General features: G+C 40.7%; 1 protein-coding gene across 3 annotated transcripts in view; it reads right to left on the minus strand.

The window, feature by feature from the left end:
* Positions 1–5,179: 5,179 nt before the first annotated feature.
* Positions 5,180–21,454, minus strand: part of LOC122549974 (pituitary tumor-transforming gene 1 protein-interacting protein-like) — a 61,858-nt gene continuing 45,583 nt past the window's right edge. For 2 of the 3 annotated variants that reach the window (XM_043690291.1, XM_043690289.1), the window contains one exon: positions 5,180–6,511. In XM_043690291.1, coding sequence (XP_043546226.1) covers positions 6,425–6,511 — 87 coding nt within the window. In that variant the 3' untranslated portion in view covers positions 5,180–6,424. Of the gene's footprint in view, positions 6,512–9,592; positions 9,628–21,454 lie in introns of those variants that run through there. The other variant, XM_043690290.1, reaches the window with a different exon arrangement.

Below are 21,454 nucleotides of genomic sequence, written 5' to 3' on the forward strand. Positions count from 1 at the left end.
CTCCTCAGCATCCTGTAAACCCAATCAGCGATATCCCAGATCCTGGCACCAGGTAGGCAACAAACATTCTGGGAGTCCTGTTCCTGACCACAAAATCTCCTGTCAATCCGTCTAAGTCCTGAGTCCCCAACCACTAGCGCTTTTCTATTCTCCCTCCTTCCCCTCTGAGCCTCAGTGCCAGAGACCTGACAACTATGGCTTTCCCCTGGTAGGCCATCCTCACTAGCAGTGTCCAAAACAGTACACTTGTTGCTAAGGGGAATGGCCACAGGGGATCCCTGCTCTATCTGTTGGTTCCCTTTCCTCCCCCTGACTGTAACCCAGCTGTCCTTATCCTGTATCTGAGGAGTGACCACCTCTCTGTATGTCCTCTTAATTTCTCCCTCAGCCTCCCAGATGATCTGGAGTTAATCCAGCTCCAGTTGCCTAACTTGGGGCTCACCCACTTAAAAACTTCCTGGCAGTCCTCGTTTCTCTCTCCCCTCGCTGCTCTGTACATCCAGGGTTGGATTGTACGTTGCAAATAAAACCCATGCCATACAAGTGGCAAGCAATGACCATCCTCAAGAAGAGAGAATCTAACTTTCAACATTAGACGAAAAATAACATTTTGCTGAAAAGTTTGGAATTGTTTGATGGATAATTTATAGGAATGCCCTAGTGAGGTAACTAGAACTATCTTAAATACCTTTGGAAATACCTGCTCCAGATAAACTACTAAGTCTGGCTTCTGAACAAATGGCATGTTGCTGAACAGTAGCCTTTGCTAACTATAGATATAGTTAAACGGGCAATAGACTAATGGTAGTATGTTTGTAAGGATGTAGTCTTAAGGTGGCTGCAGTCAGAGAAAAGCACCTTGGTCACTTCCACTGTCAGCATGTTCATGAAGACAGCATTTTGACAAGTGGCTTCTTTCTGCTAAATAAATTGCCAAAAACTTTCCTTTTTGTGGACAAATGTTCTAGGCAAGTATATACAGATTACATGGAGTCGAGTGTGTGATGCTGGAAAAGCACAGTAGGTCAGGTAGCATCTGAGGAGCAGGAGAGTCGACGTTTCGGGCAAAACCCCTTCATCAGGAATGCTTCATCATCCTTCCTGATGAAGGGCTTTTGCTCAAAACGTTGACTCTCCTGCTCCTCAGCTGCTGCATGACCTGCTATGCTTTTCCAGCACCACACTCTTGACTCTAATCTCCAGCATCTGTAGTCCTCACTTTCACCTAGATTACATGGAAACAGGCCAACCTCCTAGGAAATGCTCTAAATTCTTCTTCAAAATACAATCATGGTGTAATGAGTGAACATACTTATGAGTTTCCCCAAAATGTTTACAATCCAGAAGACATTGGAGTTTCAAAGCTCCTTGTGGTTTCGCAAAGCCATTACAATAAAAATCTTTTCTTCCCCTTCTCAAACCCTTTTTATTTGGAGTACACATTACATTCATCACTTTGCATTGGAAATGTGCCAGAGTTTTAGCTTCCTAAGTGATCAAAAATATTTTTTCACTTTATTGAGTAAATCCTAACACTTAATTTGAAAGGTGCAACTGGCTGGGTTCTCCATTACGGAGTGGGACTTGGTTTTTCTAAAAATCCTGCTAAGTGTTTTCAGTGAATTGTACATAAACTATGTTTGGATTAAAGGCAATAATGAGAAGGTAACTGACAGGCTATTTTGCTGCACTAGATGGCGCTATGAATTTTAACTGTGGCAGGAACAATAGACCAAGAAATACCTCTTGGCCAACCAACTCCAATGCAAAAAAGACCCAGTGATTTGAGCTTTCAGAAAGAATTGAAGTGTCTAACTAGTGAAAACTTTTGACAAATATTTTTAGCTTTCCACGCAGTGCAGAGGATGGGGTGCATGTGTGGAAGAAAAGTGAATATCTGCCACAGAACAAATGGTGTCATTATTCAAGCTTCAGCAGTAAAAGGACTGAAGAGGCCAGTGACTTCAACAATATAAGAAACGCATTTATACTTTTTAAAAAAATGACATGTTGAACAAGGTGAAACTTTTGACCTGCAGCAGATTAAAAAAAATCATTGGAATCCTCTACTTTTTTTCTCATGACACCAAAGACCTCTTGCAAAAGAACTCATGTCTGTGATTTTCTCTGGGAAACGTTAGTGTATTCCTTGAGTGTACACAAAAAATGAACCTGCTTATCCAGATACATATTTTCTGACATCTTGTAATGAGGATTAGAAACTTTACTGGCTTCAAAGAAATAAGTTTTCAAATCTTCAAAGAGGTAGCTGAAAATTGTTAGTAACTGATTTTCTTAGATACAGAGTTTCACGGGAAATTTAAACTGAAATACAAAGATTTAACAACATTTTGCTTGTAACGTTAGTCCGAAATGTAAATACGTTGTATATTGTTGTGCGATTTCATCATTAAACTCATCACTGTCATGAGATAACAGGGATGGCAGATGACAATGCAGTCGAACATTTATTTTTTATCATCTAGCTACTGCTATGTTCCAATGGGCACAACAATCAGATATTCTGATGCATTATGGACCTGGACCAGACTGAGACCATAAGAATTGCATTTGCAGAATGCAACCAGTCAGAATTAAATCATGAGAGGCTGTCATTAAAATTTCATTCAAGTAACAGAAGAAAAGGCCCAGTGAGAAAATACACTCTTCTTGGAGAGATAACCTTTGGTCATTCCCTTTACCCTATAATAAGATTGTTCAGTTGGCATTGCATGAACTATAAATTGAAGGAAAACAAATGTAAGTAGGATTTTGCTTAAGAGGGAAATCAGGAGGGCAAAAAGGGGACATGAGATAACTTTGGCAAATAGAATTAAGGAGAATCCAAAGGGTTTTTACAAATACATTAAGGACAAAAGGGTAACGAGGGAGAGAACAGGGCTCCTCAAAGATTAGCAAGGCGGCCTTTGTGCGGAGCCGCAGAAAATGGGGGAGATACTAAATGAGTATTTTGCATCAGTATTTACTCTGGAAAAGGAAATGAAAGACAGACTGTAGAGAAATAGATGGTGACATCTTGCAAAATGTCCAGATTACAGAGGAGGAAGTGCTGGATGTCTTGAAAAGGGTTAAGGTGGATAAATCCCCAGGATCTTATCAGGTGTACCTGAGAACTCTGTGGGAAGCTAGAGAAGTGATTGCTGGGCCTCTTGCTGAGATATTTGTATCATCAATAGTCATAGGTGAGGTGCCAGAAGACTGGAGGTTGGCAAATGTGGTGCCACTGTTTAAGAAGGGCGGTAAGGACAAGCCAGGGAACCATGACCTCAGTGGTGGGCAAGTTGGAGGGAATCCTGAGGGCCAAGATGAACATGTATTTGGAAAGGCAAGGACTGATTAGGGATAGTCAACATGGCTTTGTGTGTGGGAAATCATGTCTCACAAACTTGATTGAGTTTTTTGAAGAAGTAACAAAGAAGATTGATGCGGGCAGAGCAGTGAATGTGATCTATATGGACTTCAGTAAGGCATTCGACAAGGTTCCCCATGGGAGACTGATTAACAAGGTTGGATCTCATAGAATATAGGGAGAACTAGCCATTTGGATACAAAACTGGCTCAAAGGTAGAAGACAAAGGTTGGTGGAGGGTTGTTTTTCAGACTGGAGGCCTGCGACCAGTGGAGTGCCACAAAGATTGATGATGGGTCCTCTATATTTTGTCATTTACATAAATGATCTGGATGTGAGCATAAGAGGTACAGTTAGTAAGTTTGCAGATGACAGCAAAATTGGAGGTGTAGTGGACAGCGAAGAGGGTTATCTCAGATTACAACCGGATCTGGACCAGATGGGCCAATGGGCTGAGAAGTAGCAGATGGAGTTTAATTCAGATAAATGCGAGGTGCTGCATTTTGGGAAAGCAAATCTTAGCAGGACTTATACACTTAATGGTAAGGTCCTAGGGAGTGTTGCTGAACAAAGAGAACCAAGGAGGTTCACAGCTCCTTGAAAGTGGAGTCGCAGGTAGACAGGATAGTGAAGATGACATTTGGTATGCTTTCCTTTATTGGTCAGAGTATTGAGTACAGGAGTTGGGAGGTCATGTTGCGGCTGTACAGGACATTGGTTAGGCCATGTTGGAATATTGCGTGCAATTCTGGTCTCCTTCCTATCGGAAAGATGTTGTGGAACTTGAAAGGGTTCAGAAAAGATTTACAAGGATGTTGCCAGGGTTTGAGGATTTGAGCTAGAGAGAGAGGCTGAACAGGCTGGGGCTGTTTTCCCTGGAACGTCGGAGGCTGAGGGGTGACCTTATAGAGGTTTACAAAATTATGAGGGGCATATTGGGTTAGGATATCTGGTTGGCATGGACGGGTTGGACGGAATGATCTGTTTAAGCGCTGTACATCTCTATGACTCTAAATGTCTTAATAAACAAAAAGAAACATTTTAAAAACTCAACTAAAATTTCTTTCAGAATTTGCCCAACAAATAATTACTACTCAGTTTCAGGAACACAAATGCTCAGACTGAAACTAATAGGCACAAAACTTTTCAGAAAAATTATAGTCGACCAAAACAATTCAGACTGCATGGGTCCTTTCCGCTTAAAATCCTCCACTGCTGAAAGCAGATGAGTTGCTGTAACTGCCCAAAAGATTGTTTTAATTAAAGTATATACAAATGTTATTTTTGTAATCATTTTCCAAAAACTATTTGGATGACTCCAGATGAAAATCAGGCTTGAGCTAGGAGTTAACAGGAAAGGACACGTCTTGAAGACTTCTGGTATTTTCATCTTCAAACCTTGTAAAAAAAAATGTTCATTGTAGAATAATGAAACAAACTATCCATAAGACTCTTATTCCTGAAGAATAACTACTTCACAGGTGCAAAGTTCAGAAAAATTTGGTAAAGACTTATAATGCTAGCTCTCTTTTGCCTTTATGTTGTCCCAAGATATCTCAGCTAAGGGGCTATAACTGAGCCTGCACTTTCATACAAGCACAGAATTAGTATGAATGAAACAGAAAAGGGAGTTCTGGATCTTACTACTATTTCTTTTAATGCAACTTGGGGGAAGCTATGCACAAAGTTTGCCTTATAGAATGGCAGGCAACTGAGCCAATTCATCAAAAGTCAGCTACAACTCAACATGGACAAGGTCTTGGTGTCCCTTCAGTAGGAGGCTAGAACTAGACATTGCAATACATATTGTACATTGACAAGTTAAATTTATTAAACGGAGTGGGAAAAATACACAAAACAATTACAATTCATTGAAAATATTTAGAAAATGTAATGTTAGGGAATAGATGAAATTTCTCACTCCCTTTAGCACTTATTGGGAGACATCTCCATTCTGAAAGCAATCAAGTCTGTTTATAGACTTCATTTGTACAAAGAAAAATCGTAAATTACAGCAATATCTCATTCTTGTAATTGAATATTATAGTGATTTAAAGTATATCAGACTGTGAACTGCTAATGTGCAAAGATCTGCCTAACATAAACATCAAAACAATTTAGACTTGTAATAAAGATTCGCCATTTTAGATTTGTATTTTAAAGCAGGTGACAATTATCCCATGATGCAAATGATATCACCCAAATAACTTCTGTTTTTAACAATATAGTATGCAACTGAATTTATTATTTGACACCAGAACAAACTATGATTTAGAAAACTTTCTACTAGTTCAAGTTAAGTTTCAGCATCTATTAGTGATCTCTTTGGAAACAAGGTATAGCAATGTGCATAAAATATAGTAAGGTATAATAATGCAGATTAAGTTCTGATGTATGTTATTAAACCTGAAACTCTCATTATTTCACTCCTCATTGATGCTTTCTGACCTGCCGAGTATTTCCAGCATTTTCTGTTTTCATTTTATGCAGCAGACTGAAATGGCCTGGGCATTAATTCTTCTCAACAGTATATGACTTTGAAACAAAAATAAAATCTCTTCATTGTAATCTGTATCAGACTAGAAATAAAGTATCTGAATCAAATCCAGCATTTTTGAAATATAGTAGGGCTAGTATTTATATAATGTCAAATTAGACAATATACAACATCAAAATAAAACCAAGAATACAGCATTCATTTTAATTATCTTAACAATACTGTGCAAGTAAGGAATCTCATAGGTAAGTAGCTTGGAGGATTTCTCATCATAATTGTCACTACTGAAAATATAAATTGTCAGTTTCTATACAAAAGTGCAATTTGCCACATGACAGTTGGACATCTGATGGAATATATCAACTTTGAAAAGACAATTTAACATATTTCTTACCATGTCATTTCAACAGAATTGCAGGACTTTTAACATTACAGATGCAGAAATCATACTGAAATACAATGATATGAAAATAACATGATTTTTGATGTAAAATATATGTTAATGTGAAGATAGACTGCTTCATTTGATTGAATAGTGGGTTGCAATAGTGAGAGTATTAAAAACATCCAGGCACTCTTGAAAGCAGAGTTCCTTTATTCATTTTCAAACTTGCTATAGATGTGATCAGAATTCTGAAGAAGACCTGAAATTTAAAAATATGATTTTAGGCCCAGAATAAATCAATATAAAATTCGAACACATAATTCAACATAATATTGAACTATATTAGGAACACTGCAGACTAGAAATCTTATTTTGAGTGTTAAACTTTGATTAAACTCCTAAATATTAAGTTTTGGCCTTAAATTAAGTTTCCATTCTTTTTTGCTTCAATTTTGAGGGACAAGAAAATAAACTTTTGAGACACAAAGCCACTCTACTGAGAGGCTAATTCTGTGGCTTAAACACCAAGCAGTGAAATTTAATGAATTGAGATTTTTGTGTAATCCTTTGGTTGGAGTGCATTTCTAATGAGACAGAATTTCTATCTCATGCTAAGATACCCTGATGATTCTGGTAGTTGTCAGTGCCCAGCAACTATTTATATCTGAGCTAGTCTGACAGTATAAATATTGGACCAGTATTTAGAAGAATGAGAGATGATCTTGTCGAAATTTCTGAAATTCTTAAAATGGTTAGATGGAGTAGTTGCAGGAAGGACATTTCCCCTGGCTGTGATGTCTACAAACAGGAACACAGTCTCAGACTAAAAGGCAAGCCAGGTAGGACTGAGCTCACTTCGAACTTGGTAATCTTTGGATTTCTGTACTGCAGATGGTTGTGGAAACTCAGTCATTGAGTGCGTCCAAGATGGTAATGGATCAATTTGTGGAGACTAATGACATCAAGGGATATGGAAACAGCATACCAAGTTGGCACTGATCAATCTTGATCTATTTGAATGTGGAGCAGGTTCAGTAAGCTGAATGGCTGACTCCTGCTCCTGTACTATTTGAAGAAAAACAGTGGCGCTTTCTGGGTAGTTGGATGATTTGAGCTGTCAGAAAAGGCTAAATAGGCATGGACTATTTTCTCTGGAGCGTCAGAGGCTGAGGGATAACCAAATAGAGGTTTATAAAATCATGAGGGGCATAGATATGGTGAGTAGGCAAGGTCTTTTTCTCAGGGTAGGGTAGGGAAATCCAAAACTAGAGGTGAGAGGGAGAAGATTTAAAAGGACCTAAGGGGCAGCTTTTTCACAAAGGGTGGTGCGTATATGGAATTAGCTGCTAGAGGAAGTGTTAGAGACTGGGAGAACATTTAAGTCATCTGGATGGGTACATGATAAGGGTTTAGAGGGATACGGGCCAAGTGCTGGCAAATGAGACTAGATTAATTTAGGATATCTGGTCAGCATGGACGAGTTGGACTGACAGGTCTGTTTCTGCGCTGTACATCTCTCTACCGGCCAAAACATTCCCTTCGACCAGCAAATGAACAAAAACAGATAGCTTGTCATTATTACATTGCTGTTTCTGGGATCTTGCTATATGCAAATTGGCTGTCATGTATCCTTAACCATACCAGTCACTACCAAGTACTTCATATGCTGAAATATGATTTGAGATTTTTCATTGTTTGAAAAGATGCTAGATGTACATTTTACTTCTGGTTTATTTTTACATTTTAAAGCCACAAAAATCATCATAAACTTTCATGGCAGCAATGAAAGATTCCATGCCAGAAGTACAAACCACCTTTGGGACCCAGAACTAAGGTTATTCTAGAGCTGTTGCACATATTTACATTGCAGTACTGCATCTACCTCTGGTGGTACTGCAGAAACTGGCAGTGGATTCTTACACATGTATTACCATTTGCTATATGTTATCAGAGGTTGCATTAAAAAAATTGCCAAGGAGAAATCAAAGAAAACAAAAAAGTTTTTCCTAAATATGTAAGTAATTTATTTGATGAGGAAGAACACATGGTCATGGTTGTTAACAAAAACATTGCACTTGGTTTGACAAAGGATGGGGTGCTGCCAACTTTATAGTTAAAGAGAAACTGAAATAATAGGTGCGACAAACATAGGTAATAAATATTAAAGGTTTGTGAACTTTGAAAGTAGATCAATCACCAGAACCAGATGAAATGCATCTCAGTGTCAAGAGAAGCAAGGGACAAAACAGCAAAGCTCTGAACATTTTTGTTAACATTACAGATGTGATATCAGAAAACAGTTAACACTAACCTGTTGTTTTACAGTGCAGTAAGGAATAAATCAAATTATAGCAAATCAGTCAGCATAACCCAGTGGTGGAAAAATTGTGAGAAAGTTCAGTACAATATTACTTACAGTTAACACAAGGGCAGGCAATGAGTTTTTTAAAAAAAATTATGACTGACATTTTAAAAAGGTGGTGGTAATAGGAATGATCAGTAAGGGTAACAAGTTTGATTCAGTCAACATGTATTTTAGCAGACAAGTCAGACACTAAGTATCCCATGAGATCAAACTGTTTTCAAACTGTCGCTGGAAGATCCACATTTGGCCTAAGACTGAAATGATAGCTTGATCTATTGCCATTTCTAATTAATGGATTGCTGGTTGTCCTCCTTTGTATCCCAAGGCCAAGAAGATTGGGATGGGTTATTGTTAGCACAGTTGCCTCCGTGGCTGAAAAATCATAAAATCAGAACTATGCTTTCAGCAACTTTGACCTATGTAAATTAATCGACTTATTAATGGCTTCTGAAGCTCCTAATACGCATTTAAGTTAGCAAACAAGAAGGAAATATTAGACACCCTTCCCTCAATTCTTTATATGGCATTTATCCCATTGTGTAGTAATACCATAAATTACAACTAACTACAGCCTAATCTCCGATGTACTCATACTTTTAAAGAAAACTTTTATGACAAACAGATTGCTCATGGATCTTTTAGATGCGCTGCAACATAAACTATTCACCAGTGTACACAAGTGAGGAGCTAAGTATATTATAACTTGTACCATGTTCCCTGCTTTAAAATGAAATGTATGCATACTTACCACCAAAACATGCATTTATATAGCACCTTTAATGTCTCAAGACATCGCACAAGAGCATTATAAGACAGAATGGGACGTTGACACACATTAGGCAATATTATGGCAGAATATGCAGTTTTCAAGGAGCGCCTTCAGAAAGGAACAAAAGTTAGAATGCAGTTCAGCAAATACAGGCATTAATGGAGAACAGGACTTGGTAGCAACTCTCTAAGAAGAATATTGACTCACCTCAAATGTATGGCTCAGAGCAGCCGAGAATATTCTGGAGTGGGAGATGAAAAGCCAGTGATCGTGGTATATGCATATTAGTACCAATGACATAAGTAACAAAAGGAATGAGGTCCTAAAAGTAGAATATAGAGATTTAGGTAGCAAGTTAAAAAGGACTTCAAAAGTTGTTATCTCAGGATTGCTACCAGTAGCATGTGTAGAAGAGTAGATAAATCAGATGATTACATGGCTGGAGAGATGGGGGGGTGGGTGGAGCTCCAAATTTCTCAGGCTTTGGAAATTTAGGTGAGGTGGGAGCAGTACAAGCTTGGATCTGTCCAGGCCCAAAACCAATAACCTAGGGAAACTATATGCTAATGGAGTTTGGGAGGGTTTAAACTGGAGTACCATGGGGCTGGGAATCTACATAGGGAGACAGCAGAAAGTGTAATATGGGTGAAAATGAAAGATGCAGAATTAAGAAAAGTGATAAAGATTTCAACCTACAGTGCGAATTAACATGATTATAACTAAGAAAGTTAAGACAAGACAAAACTTAAGGCCTTGTTTTAATGTGCAGAGCATTTGCAATAAAGTCAATTAATCAGTCGCACAAATAGATTCAAATGAATATGACATAAGTGGGATTAAAGACAAGTGGCTACAAGGTAACCGGGGGTGGGAACTGAATAACCGTGAGTATTCAGTTTTAGGAAAGACAGACAAAGAGGAGAAGAAGGTGGCATAGAATTGCTGGTTAAAGAGGACATTAATGCAATATTGAGGGAGGATATTAGCTCCGGTGAAGTGGAATCTGTATGGGTAGAACTTAGAAACACCAGAGGGCAGAAAACGATACTGGGATAGTATGTCGTGATAATGCTGGGGAAGGCATTAACATGAACTAAGAGATGCAAGAAACATGCAGCTGTAATTCTGATATAAATAATAGTATATTATGATAATATAATGAATTCTTCACAAACATGGAGAGTGACATAGTAGATTCTGAGACTAGAATTCTGAATTTAAATAAAGGAAACTGCGATTGTATGAAGCAAGAGCTGGATATGATAAGTTGGGGAGCATTACTTAAAAGGATGACAGTGGATAGGCAATGCCAAATAGTTGAAGTGTTCACGTAGGAACTGCAAAAGTTGTTTATTCTTTCCTGGTACAAAAATGAGAAAGGTGGTCCAACCACGGCTAAGTAGGTATATTAGTGATAATATTAGAACTAAGGGAGGGCTATACACCCCAGAGTACTTAAAGCAAGTGGCCCGAGAAATAGCGGATACATTTGTGGTCATCTTTCAAGATTCCATTGACTCTGGAACAATTCCTAAGAATTGCACTGTAGCTAATGCAACCGCATTATTTAAAAAGGAGACAGAGTGAAAACAGCAAATTATGGACCATTGAGCTTGACATCAGCAATGGAAAAAATCCGAAATAGAGTCTATTATAAAGGATTAATAGCACAGCGCTTGTAAAACAATGATGAGATTGACAGATGACAGCATGGATTTCTTAAGGGAAATAAACTGGACAGATGTACTGGATTTTTTTGAGCATATAACTAGTTGGTAAGGGGGAAACCAGTGGATGCGGTTTACTAGGGAATTGCAGAAGGTATTCCAGAAGATTTAACGTAAGAGATTAACATATACAATGGGGATAATGCACTGAAATGGACAGAGAACTACCTGGTAGACAGGAAAGAGAGAGTAGGAATAAATGGGTTGTTTTCTAAGGAACTGTAAATGACCGATGGAATACCACAAGAATCAGTGTTTGGATCCCAGGTATTCACATTATATACTAATGATTTATATGAGGAAATTAAATGTAATATCTCCAGGTTTGTAGATGACACAAAACTGGGTGAGGAGCCAAACTATGAGGAGAATGCAGAGATGCTTCAATGTGATTTGACATGTTGAGTGGGAAAATGCATGACTGATTATGTATACTTTTGATATGAAATTATCTACTTTGCTAGAAAAAGCAGGAAGGTTGATTAACATCTGAGTAGCGATAGATTGAGAAAGGGAGAGATGCAGCGACACCTTGTTATCCTTGCACACCAGTCGCTAAAAATATGCTTGCAGCTGCAGCAGACCGAGTAGAAGGCAAATATTATGTTGGCTTTCATAGCGACAGGAGTTGAGTAGAGGAACAAGGATGCATTACTGCAATTGCACAAAGCCTTGGCAAGACAACACTTGGAGTACAGTGTGCAGTTTTAGTCTCCTACTCTGAGGAAGACTATTCTGATGATGGAGGGAGTGCCACAAAGGTTTACCAGACCAATTCCTGGGAAGGCAGAACTGACATATGAAGAGAGACTGAATCGGTTAGGACAATGTTTATTGGAGTTGATGGGGGAAGAATCTCATAGAAACCCAGAAAATTCTAACGGGATAAACCAGGGAAAATGCAGGAAGAACGTTTCCAATGACTGGGGTATGCAGAACCAGGGGTCACAATCCAAGGATACAAGATAGATCATTTGGAACTACAAGGTAAGAAGAAATGTTTTCAAACAGAGAGTGGAATTCACTGCCACAGAAGGTAGTTCAGGCCAAGACATTGCATGTTTTCAAGAATTAGATAGATATAGTTCTCAGAGCTAACGTTACCAAAGGGTATGGGGCAAAAGCGGGAACAGGGTACTCAGTTGGAATGATTCGCTATGACCATATTGAATGTGGATCAGGCACAAAAAGCTGAATGGCATACTCCTGTCCCTATTTTCTATGTTTCTAAAGGTTCAGTGGTGATTTATAATAATTTGATATTTAAGAAAGGAAGACTGAAAACAGAGGAAAGATTTTAGTCAGCAAATAAAACAAGACACCTGTGCCCAGTCAACCAATGTCACAAACTAGTATTTTGAAGTGGAGCAATTGAAAATTACTACTTAATTAGTATCACTTCTTTTATGATTGCTTTGATGAACTCAATAAATACTGTAAAACTTGTGAAGACACTTGTAATTAGAACAAGTCTTCTAATTAATTAGGTCAGTAAACATTTGATAGATTGAGACAGCCAAAATCTATAATTAGTAATCACTTGGGTCTTAGAATTAAAAGTTGAAATGAATTCAAAAATCTTACAGTCTACCCATTGTGAACTTAAGAAACTGTGAATGTCTTCAAATATAACTATCTTGTGCCTTTTTCCTAGCAAGCTAATCTAACCTCATAGTCAACCTCTACCAGTCAAACCACCGAGGGTTACTGCCATGCAGATTTCAGTACCAATCACATATTCCCCTTCACTTACCCTAAGTTATAAACACAGTACCAAAATATAACAGCTCACATCTTTCCTCTCAACATTGAAAGGGGTGAGGGGGAGATCATGTTCCATCTGACACTGAGAAGATAAAGCTGTTCACTTGCTTGCATATTAAATAATGATATATTGGGAATGTCCACATACAAAGGGATCTGGGTATTCTTGTACACCCAGTCAATGAAAATAAACATGCAAAGGCAGCAGCAATTAGAAGGCAAAAAGTTATAAATAAATACATTATAGCCTTTGTTGTGAGAGCATTTGAGTTCAGAAGCAGGGATGTCTTAATGTAGTTATGCAGGGCCTTGAGTGAGATGCACCTGAAGTATTCTGTATAGTTTTGGTGTCTCTACTTAACAGAATATACTCACAATAGATGGAGAGCACAAAATTTCACGAGGTCGCAACGAGAGAGCAGTGAATACAGGCCTAGTCGAATCAGAGTTTAGAAGAATGACTGGGGATCTGATTGAAACACACAAAATTCAAATAGGGCTATAGACTAGATGCCAGAAGGATATTTTCAGTTGCTGGTGAGTTTGAAACAGGGTTCACAGTCTCAGGATATGAGCTAGGCTATTTAGGACTCAAATGAGGAAACATTTCTTAACTCAGAGTGGTCAACCTGCGAAATTTTGAATTTTTAAGAAAGTATTCAAGGCATCGAGAATATAGAGAGAAAACTGGAGTATGACATGGAGATAGCAGATCAGACAGCCATATTGAATGGTGCAGCATGCTCCAAGGGCTGAATGGACTCTGCCTGCTCCTAGTTCTATGCTTTTTTTTTGTTTCAGCAGGCTGACGTTTAAAACTGTACTCCAGCAGAAATACATCTGCACAGGAATCCACAAAGATACAGTGATGATCAGCATATTGGGCGCACCTACATTTCACATCAGCTGCTATGTCCCAAGGTTTTCATCATGTTTGTGACTAGGTATTTTTTAAAGGAATACAGAAGTTACTGTGGCCTTAGCTTGGAGCAGAAAAATTCCAAAAGCTCCAAACTGTGAACAAAATGAATCAAACACGAATATCTGCACAGGGATTTTCTTTTTGCTATAAGTTGTCTTCCAATATTCTCTGAGCTTCTAGACAAACATTGAAGGTGGTGGAAGCTAGAACAGCCTTCTTTTTAACTTTTTCTTTCTCTACAGATGCTGTCAGATCTGTGCAATGAGAAACATAATGAGTGAGAGGGAGTGTGTTGGAGAATTGGGAGATAAAGGAGATATTGCAGCTTTGACAGAACAGAAATTCACTTTACTGGAATCGAGCCTTCAAAGACAAGAAGCATAGAAACAGACCAAATAGGAGAAGACTATGTGGCCCTTCAAGCATTCTTTGCAATTCATTATAAGCATGGCTAATCATCCAACTCAATAGTATGTCCCGACTTCTCCCCAATATTCTTTGATTCCTTTAGCCTAAGTGCAATGTAAACTCCTTCTTGAAATCATACTGCTTTCTGTGGCAGAGAATTCCACAGGCTCATCATTCCGCAGGTGAAGACATTTCTAATCTCAGTCCCAAAAGGTTTAACTCCGTACCCTGAGGACTGTAACCACTGGTACTGTAGTCCACCCACCCTCCACCATCGGAAACATGATTCGTGCATCTCCCCTGTCTCATGCTTTAAGAATTTTGAGATCCTCCTCATTCTTCTAAACTCCCTTGAATATAATCCTAACTGATCCAGTGTCTCCACATTAGCCCTGCAATTGTAGGAATCATTTGGTAAAGCTTTGTTGCACTACCTCCATAGCCAAAATATCCTTCAAATAAGGAGACCAAAACTGCCCTCAACATCCCAAATGTTCAGAAGTTTCGTTTCAGCAGCAAGAAGAGCGGGAATGTCGACCAGGGGGCTGATTGGAAGCAGGAAGGGCAGGAGCGTTGACTGGGGGCTGATGGGAAGGTGAATCACTGATTTGAAAACTTACCTCATGAATAAGCAGAGCACATGCTGAGCAGGAGCGGACATGGGACTGCTGAGTAAGTGAAGTGGGTGGTTATTTGGGTGGTTGCTTTACCCGAAACCCTACTTAGGTAGTATCACCCATCCATCCATCTCTTCTAACCAAAAAAGAAGGTTGTGTGTCAGATTGAAAAGATAACTAGTTTTTTTCTTAATCGTTATTTTTCAATAGTCGCTTTGGGAATTTAGAATAGTGGGGATGGGGGTTAGGGCAGTTGAATGTTCCTCCTGCAAAATGCAGGAGATAAAGATCACCACTAGTGACCCTGCTGACTACATCTGTGGGATTTGCACCCTACTAATGCTCTTCAGGAGGATTTAAGCTAATTCAGCAGGAGGATCGGAACCTAAATTGTAGCTCCAGTGTCCAGGAGGTTGAGAGCAGTGAGGTCAGAAATGAGGTTTCAAGGTCGCAAGTGTTCACCGGCAAGCAAGAAGGTAGTTTGAAGTATGTCTACTTCAATGCCAGGAACATCAGGAATAAGGTGGATGAAACTGCAGCATGGGTTGGTATCTAATAAGGTGGATGAAACTGCAGCATGGGTTGGTATCTGGAACTTCAATGTTGTGGCCATTTTGGAGATATGGAAAGAATAGGGACAGGAATGGTTGTTGCAGGTTCTGGGATTTAGATGTTTCAGTAAGAAGATGGTAAAACAGGGGTAGGTGTGGCATTGTTGGTCAAGGACAGTATTACTATGAGGACTCATCTACTGAGGTGGTATGGGCTGAGATTAGCAACAGGAAAGGAGAGGTCACCCTGTTGGGAGTTTTCTATAGGTCTCCGAATAGTTCCAGAGATGCAGAGAATAGGATAGCAAAGATAATTCTGGATAGGAGCGAGAGTAACAAGATAGTTGTTACGGGGACTTTAACTTTCCAAATATTGACTGGAAATACTATAGTTAGAATACATTAAATGGGTCAGTTTTTATCCAATGTGTGCAGAATGGTTTCCTGACACAGTATGTAGACAGGCCAACAAGGGGCAAGGTCACATTGCATTTGGTACTGGGTAATGAACCTGGCCAGGTGTTAGATTTGGAGGTAGGTGAGCACTTTGGTGATAGTGACCATAATTCGATTATGTTTACTTTAGTCATGGAAAGGGATAGGAATATACCGCAGGCCAAGAGTTATTGCTAGGGGAAAGGCAATTATGATGTGTTTAGGCAAGATTTAGGATGCACAGGATGCATAGGATAGGGAAGGAAACTGCAGGGGATGGGCACAATTGAAATGTGGAGCTTATTCAAGGAACAGCTACTGCGTGTCCTTGACAAGTATGTACCTGTCAGGCAGGGAGGAAGTGGTCGAGCGAGGGAACTGTGATTTACTAAGAAAGTTGAATCTCTTGTCAAGAGGAAGAAGAAAGCTTATGTTTGGATGATACATGAAGGCTTAGTTAGGGCACATGAAAGTTTTAAATTAGCCAGAAAAGACCTAAAGAAAGAGCTAAGAAGAGCTAGGAGAAGTTGTTGGCAGATAGGATCAAGGAAAACCCTAAAGCGTTCTATAGCTAGATCAGGAATAAAAGAATGAATAGGGCCAATCAAGGATAGTAGTGGGAAGCTGTGCGTGGAGTCCGAGGAGATAGGGGAAGCGCTAAACGAATATTTTTTATCGGTATTCACACTGGAAAAAGACAATGTTGTTGAGGAAAATACTGAGATACAGGCTACTAGACTAGATGGATTGAGGTTCACAAGGAGGAGGTGTTAGCAATTCTGAAAGTGTGAAAATAGCTAAGTCCCCTGGGCCAAATGGGATTTATTCTAGATTTCTCTGGGAAGCCACGGAGGATATTGCAGAGTTTTTGGCTTTGACCTTTATGTCGTCATTTTCTACAGGAATAGTGCCAGAAGACTGGATAATGGCAAATGTTGTCCCCTTGTTCAAGAAGGTCTTTTCTCAGCAGAGAGCGGCGCGAGCTGGGCGGAAGTGAGGTTGGAGCGCAGAGCTGGTCGGGAAGGTAAGTGATATATAAAGAACTTACCTCGATGCCAACGGTCTTTTCTCAGCAGAGAGCTGCGCGAGCTGGGCAGAAGTGAGGTTGGCGCGCAGAGCTGGTCGGGAAGGTAAGTGATTGATATTTGAGTGGGTGTGTTCTAAACCCCAGGCCCTACATAGTAGGACCTCCCTCCCATCCTCCTCCTCTAACCTAACTTTAAAGTTCACAGGTAAGCTACTCAGTGTTCTTGCTTTGGAGACGAAGTGTAGAGTAATGGCAGCGCAGGCAGTGGAATGTTCCTCCTGCCGGATGTTTGAGGTAGGGGTGACCACCAATACTCCTGCCGACTTCATCTGCAGGAAATGCAGTCAGATCCTGCTCCTCACAGAACAAGTTAGGGAACTGGAACTAAGGTACTGCCTATCCTGGATAACCTCACTCCCGTTACTCATCAAGAGTAGAGTGCCTTCTGCCTTCAAAAGTATTTCAAGGCTCTGCTTTCACTGCCCTTTTGGGGAAAGAGACAGACAGCATTTGATATCATCTGCATTGTATGAGCCAGTATCAAATATCGCAAGATCAGAACAAATTGTCTTCTCATTTGTTTCACGGCTGGTTGTGGGATCTTTCTGTGCGTGAATTAAGAACAAAGAACAATACAGCACAGGAACAGGCTCTGAGACCTTCTAAGCCTGCACTGACACATTTTGCCCTTCCATTCTAAAACTGTCTTCACTCATGGGATCCATTTCCCTATATCCCCTACCTATTCATGTACTGGTCTAGATGCTTCTTGAATGCTGCTATAGTGTGTGTTTCCACCATCTCCTCTGGCAGCCTGGTCCAGGCACTCACCCACCTTTGTGTGAAAAACATACCTCACACATCTGCTTTAAACTTATGCCCTCGCACACCTTGAACTCGTGTCCCCTAGCAATTGACCCTTCGACCTTGAGAAAAAGCCTCATACTTTCCACTCTATCCATGCCATTCACAATCTTATAAAGTTTGACCAGGTCGCCCATCGGCTTCCTGCATTCCAGTGAAAACAAATCAACTCTATTCAACCTTTCCTCACAGCTAAAATCCCCCATATCAGGCAACATCCTGGTAAACCTTTTCTGTTCCCTCCCCAAAGATTCACCCTTCTTCTGAGAATGTGGTGACCAGAACTGTACGCAATATTCCCAGTGTGGCCTAATGAAAGTTCTGTAAAGCTGCAGCATAACCTGCCTATCCTTATACTCAATGAATAAAAACAAATCACTTTAGAACCATTCTGGTAAATACAGTACATAGTTTGAAACAAATTGACATTTATAGCCTTTGATATGACAATTGTTGTGAGATTTGAAAATTCATTAATTGGCTATGGAGTATTTTGAGACGTCCTGAATTTACTGCTACACTTCCCAACACTACAATGTGACCGCACTTCTGAAGGACTGAATTGGCTGTCCAGAGCTCTGTATTGGTGAAACTTGGGGCAAAAATAGGCCATTCAGTCCTTCCAGCCTGTTCTTCCGTTTCACATAGTCATTGTGTGATAACTATGTGATCTGCTTGTATTGCTCACAAGACAAAGCTTTCCACTGTGTCCCGGTACATGTGACAATAAATTCAATTCAATTCATTGTCTCTTAAACATAAAAATCCATCTCTTTCTTGAATATAATCAGCAACTTGGAATCCACAGCTTCTTGTGGTCACACACTTCACAGACTGACCAGCCTCTGCATGAAGAAATATTTCCTCATCTTAATCCTCAATGGCCTAACAACCTGTCCTCAGACTGTGTCCTCTGGTTTTAAACTCCCCAACCTGGGAAAATATCCTCCCTACAATCTAAACCCCAGAACAGTGAGCTGTCAGTCCTGTTCATGTTTCAGCCAAGTTTCTGTAAAAGCTCTGAAATCCCAATCCCATGTACTTAAACACACTCTGAGTTTATCAGCCTTATCTGGAAGACCCCTTGCACTGAAATAAATGCAATTTCGTTCTTCAGAGTTACAATGTACCCTGATTCTCTCTTTTCTTTCTTTTCTAATTGGTGTGCTCTCTTCACATTCAGAACCTTCCCCACCAACCTTTCTATTTACGCCATGACTTGTAATTCCTCCACTCTCCTCTCTATCTGTATAAAGTCTCTTTGGGTGGAACGAGCAAAGCTCCCTGCTAAGATATGGGTCCCTTTCCAGCTCGGGTAAGACCTATCCTCTTTGAACAGGTCTTTTCTGTCCCAGAGGAGACTCCAATGTGTGCAACTGGACTTGAAATCATACAGAACTGAGATTCCAGACAACATCTATGTTGATCTTAGCTGGGCAGTTGTAGGGGTGGCACAAGTTGAAGGAAAAATTGAGGACTGCAGATGCTGGAGATCAGAGTCAAAAAGTGTGGTGCTGGAAAGGTGTGGTACTGTGGTCAGGCAGCATCCGAGGAGCAGGAGAGTCGACGTTTCAAGCATAAGCCTTTCATCACATTCACGGTGAAGAGCTTATGCTCAAAACATCGACTCTCCTGCTCCTCGGCTGCTGCCTGACTGGCTGTGCTTTTCCAGCACAACACTACGTGGCACAGTTGAAGTCAACCTTCCTGAGGTAGAACAGGTAAGTGTTTGCACTTGATGCGGATAACTGGTCCCGTCTTGGAAACTGGTTTCTGCTGAGCACAGACGAGAGCATGATTTGAGGTGGGAACTTGACTGTCAGAAAAAGCTCCCAAGAAGCAGCTCCAAAGGAATTTTGAAGTCTGGCAGCACTGAGGGACTTGCATCTCAGCAAGTGCCTTCAGCTTTGAGCCAAGGGGGAAGTGGGTGGAAGTGTGGACAAGCCCCTGATCTCTCCTCGTGATGCTCTCTTGGGTGCAAAGCTCACCACCTCTTCTTGAAAGTGGTCCCTTTGAAGACAGGTGCAGGCAGCAGCCGCTTGAGTTCCTCCTCTTCACCCCCCCCTCCATTAGCCCTCCCCACCATCACCAACGACATCTGCCAACACGGATGAGGTTGGAGACGATGTGGTTTTGCCAAGAGGCTCCTTCACCTCATCCCAACAACAGTCTACTCACTCTCACTGGATGTCATTTCTCTGCTTTGCAGAGAAGATTTACCAGGATGTTGCCTGGAATGGAGTGGAAGTCGTACGAGGATAGGTTGAGAGTTCTCGGCCTTTTCTCGTTGGAACGGCGAAGGATGAGGGGTGACTTGATAGAGCTTTATAAGATGATCAGAGGAATAGGTAGAGTAGACAGTCAGAAACTTTTTCCCCGGGTACAACAGAGTGTTACAAGGGGACATAAATTTAAGGTGAAGGGTGGAAGGTATAGGGGTGATGTCAGGGGTGGGTTCTTTACCCAGAGAGTGGTGGGGGCATGGAATGCGCTGCCTGTGGGAGTGGTAGAGTCAGAATCTTTGGGGACCTTTAAGCGGCAATTGGATAGGTACATGGATGGGTGCTTAAGGCAGGACAAACGTTCGGCACAACATCGTGGGCCGAAGGGCCTGTTCTGTGCTGTATTGTTCTATGTTCTAAGGGGAGTAAAGGCAACCATGGTAAGTATATTTTATTCGTTTGTGGGTAAAGTGTTGGAAAAGGTTATAAGAGATAGGATTTATAATCATCTAGAGAGGAATAAGTTGATTAGGAATAGTCAACATGGTTTTGTGAAGGGTAGGTTGTGCATCGCAAACCTTATTGAGTTCTTTGAGATGGTGACTAAACAAGTGGATGAGGGTAAAGCAGTTCATGTGGGGTATATGTAAGGCAGTAAGGCATTTGATAAGGTTCCTCCCACTGTAGGCACGGGCGGCACGGTGGCACAGTGGTTAGCACTGCTGCCTCACAGCGCCTGAGACCCGGGTTCAATTCCTGCCTCAGGCGACTGACTGTGTGGAGTTTGCACGTTCTCCCCGTGTCTGCGTGGGTTTCCTCCGGGTGCTCCGGTTTCCTCCCACAGTCCAAAAGATGTGCAGGGTCAGGTGAATTGGCCATGCTAAATTGCCCGTAGTGTTAGGTAAGGGGTAAATGTAGGGGTATGGGTGGGTTTCGCTTCGGCGCGTCGGTGTGGACTTGTTGGGCCAAAGGGCCTGTTTCCACACTGTAATGTAATCTAATCTATGTAGGCTATTGCACATGGGATTGAGGGTGATTTAGTGGTTTGGATCATAAATTGGCTAGCTGAAAGGAGACAGAGGAAAATGTTCATTTTGGAGTTCAGTTACTAGTGGTATACTGCAACGATCTGTTTTGGGGCCACTGCTGTTGGTCATTTTTATAAATAACCTAGATGAGGGCATAGAAGGATGGGTTAGTAAATTTGCTGATGTCACTAAGGTCGGTGGAGTTGTGGATAGTGCTGAAGGATGTTGCAGGTTACAGAGGGACATAGATAAGCTGAAGAGCTGGGCTGAGGGGAATCAAATGGAGTTTAATGTGGAAGAGTGAGAGGTGATTAACTTTGGAAGGAGCAACAGGAATAGAGGATACTGGGCTAATGGTAAGATTCTTGGTATCCATATACATAGATCCCTGAAAGTTGCCACCCACGGTGTGTTAGCTTTTATTGGTAGAGGGATTGAATTTCAGAATCACAAGGTCATGCTGCAGCTGTACGAAACTCTGGCGTGGTTGCACTTGGAGTATT

The sequence above is a fragment of the Chiloscyllium plagiosum genome, chromosome 5 (assembly GCF_004010195.1).
Source record: "Chiloscyllium plagiosum isolate BGI_BamShark_2017 chromosome 5, ASM401019v2, whole genome shotgun sequence".
NCBI lineage: Eukaryota > Metazoa > Chordata > Chondrichthyes > Orectolobiformes > Hemiscylliidae > Chiloscyllium > Chiloscyllium plagiosum.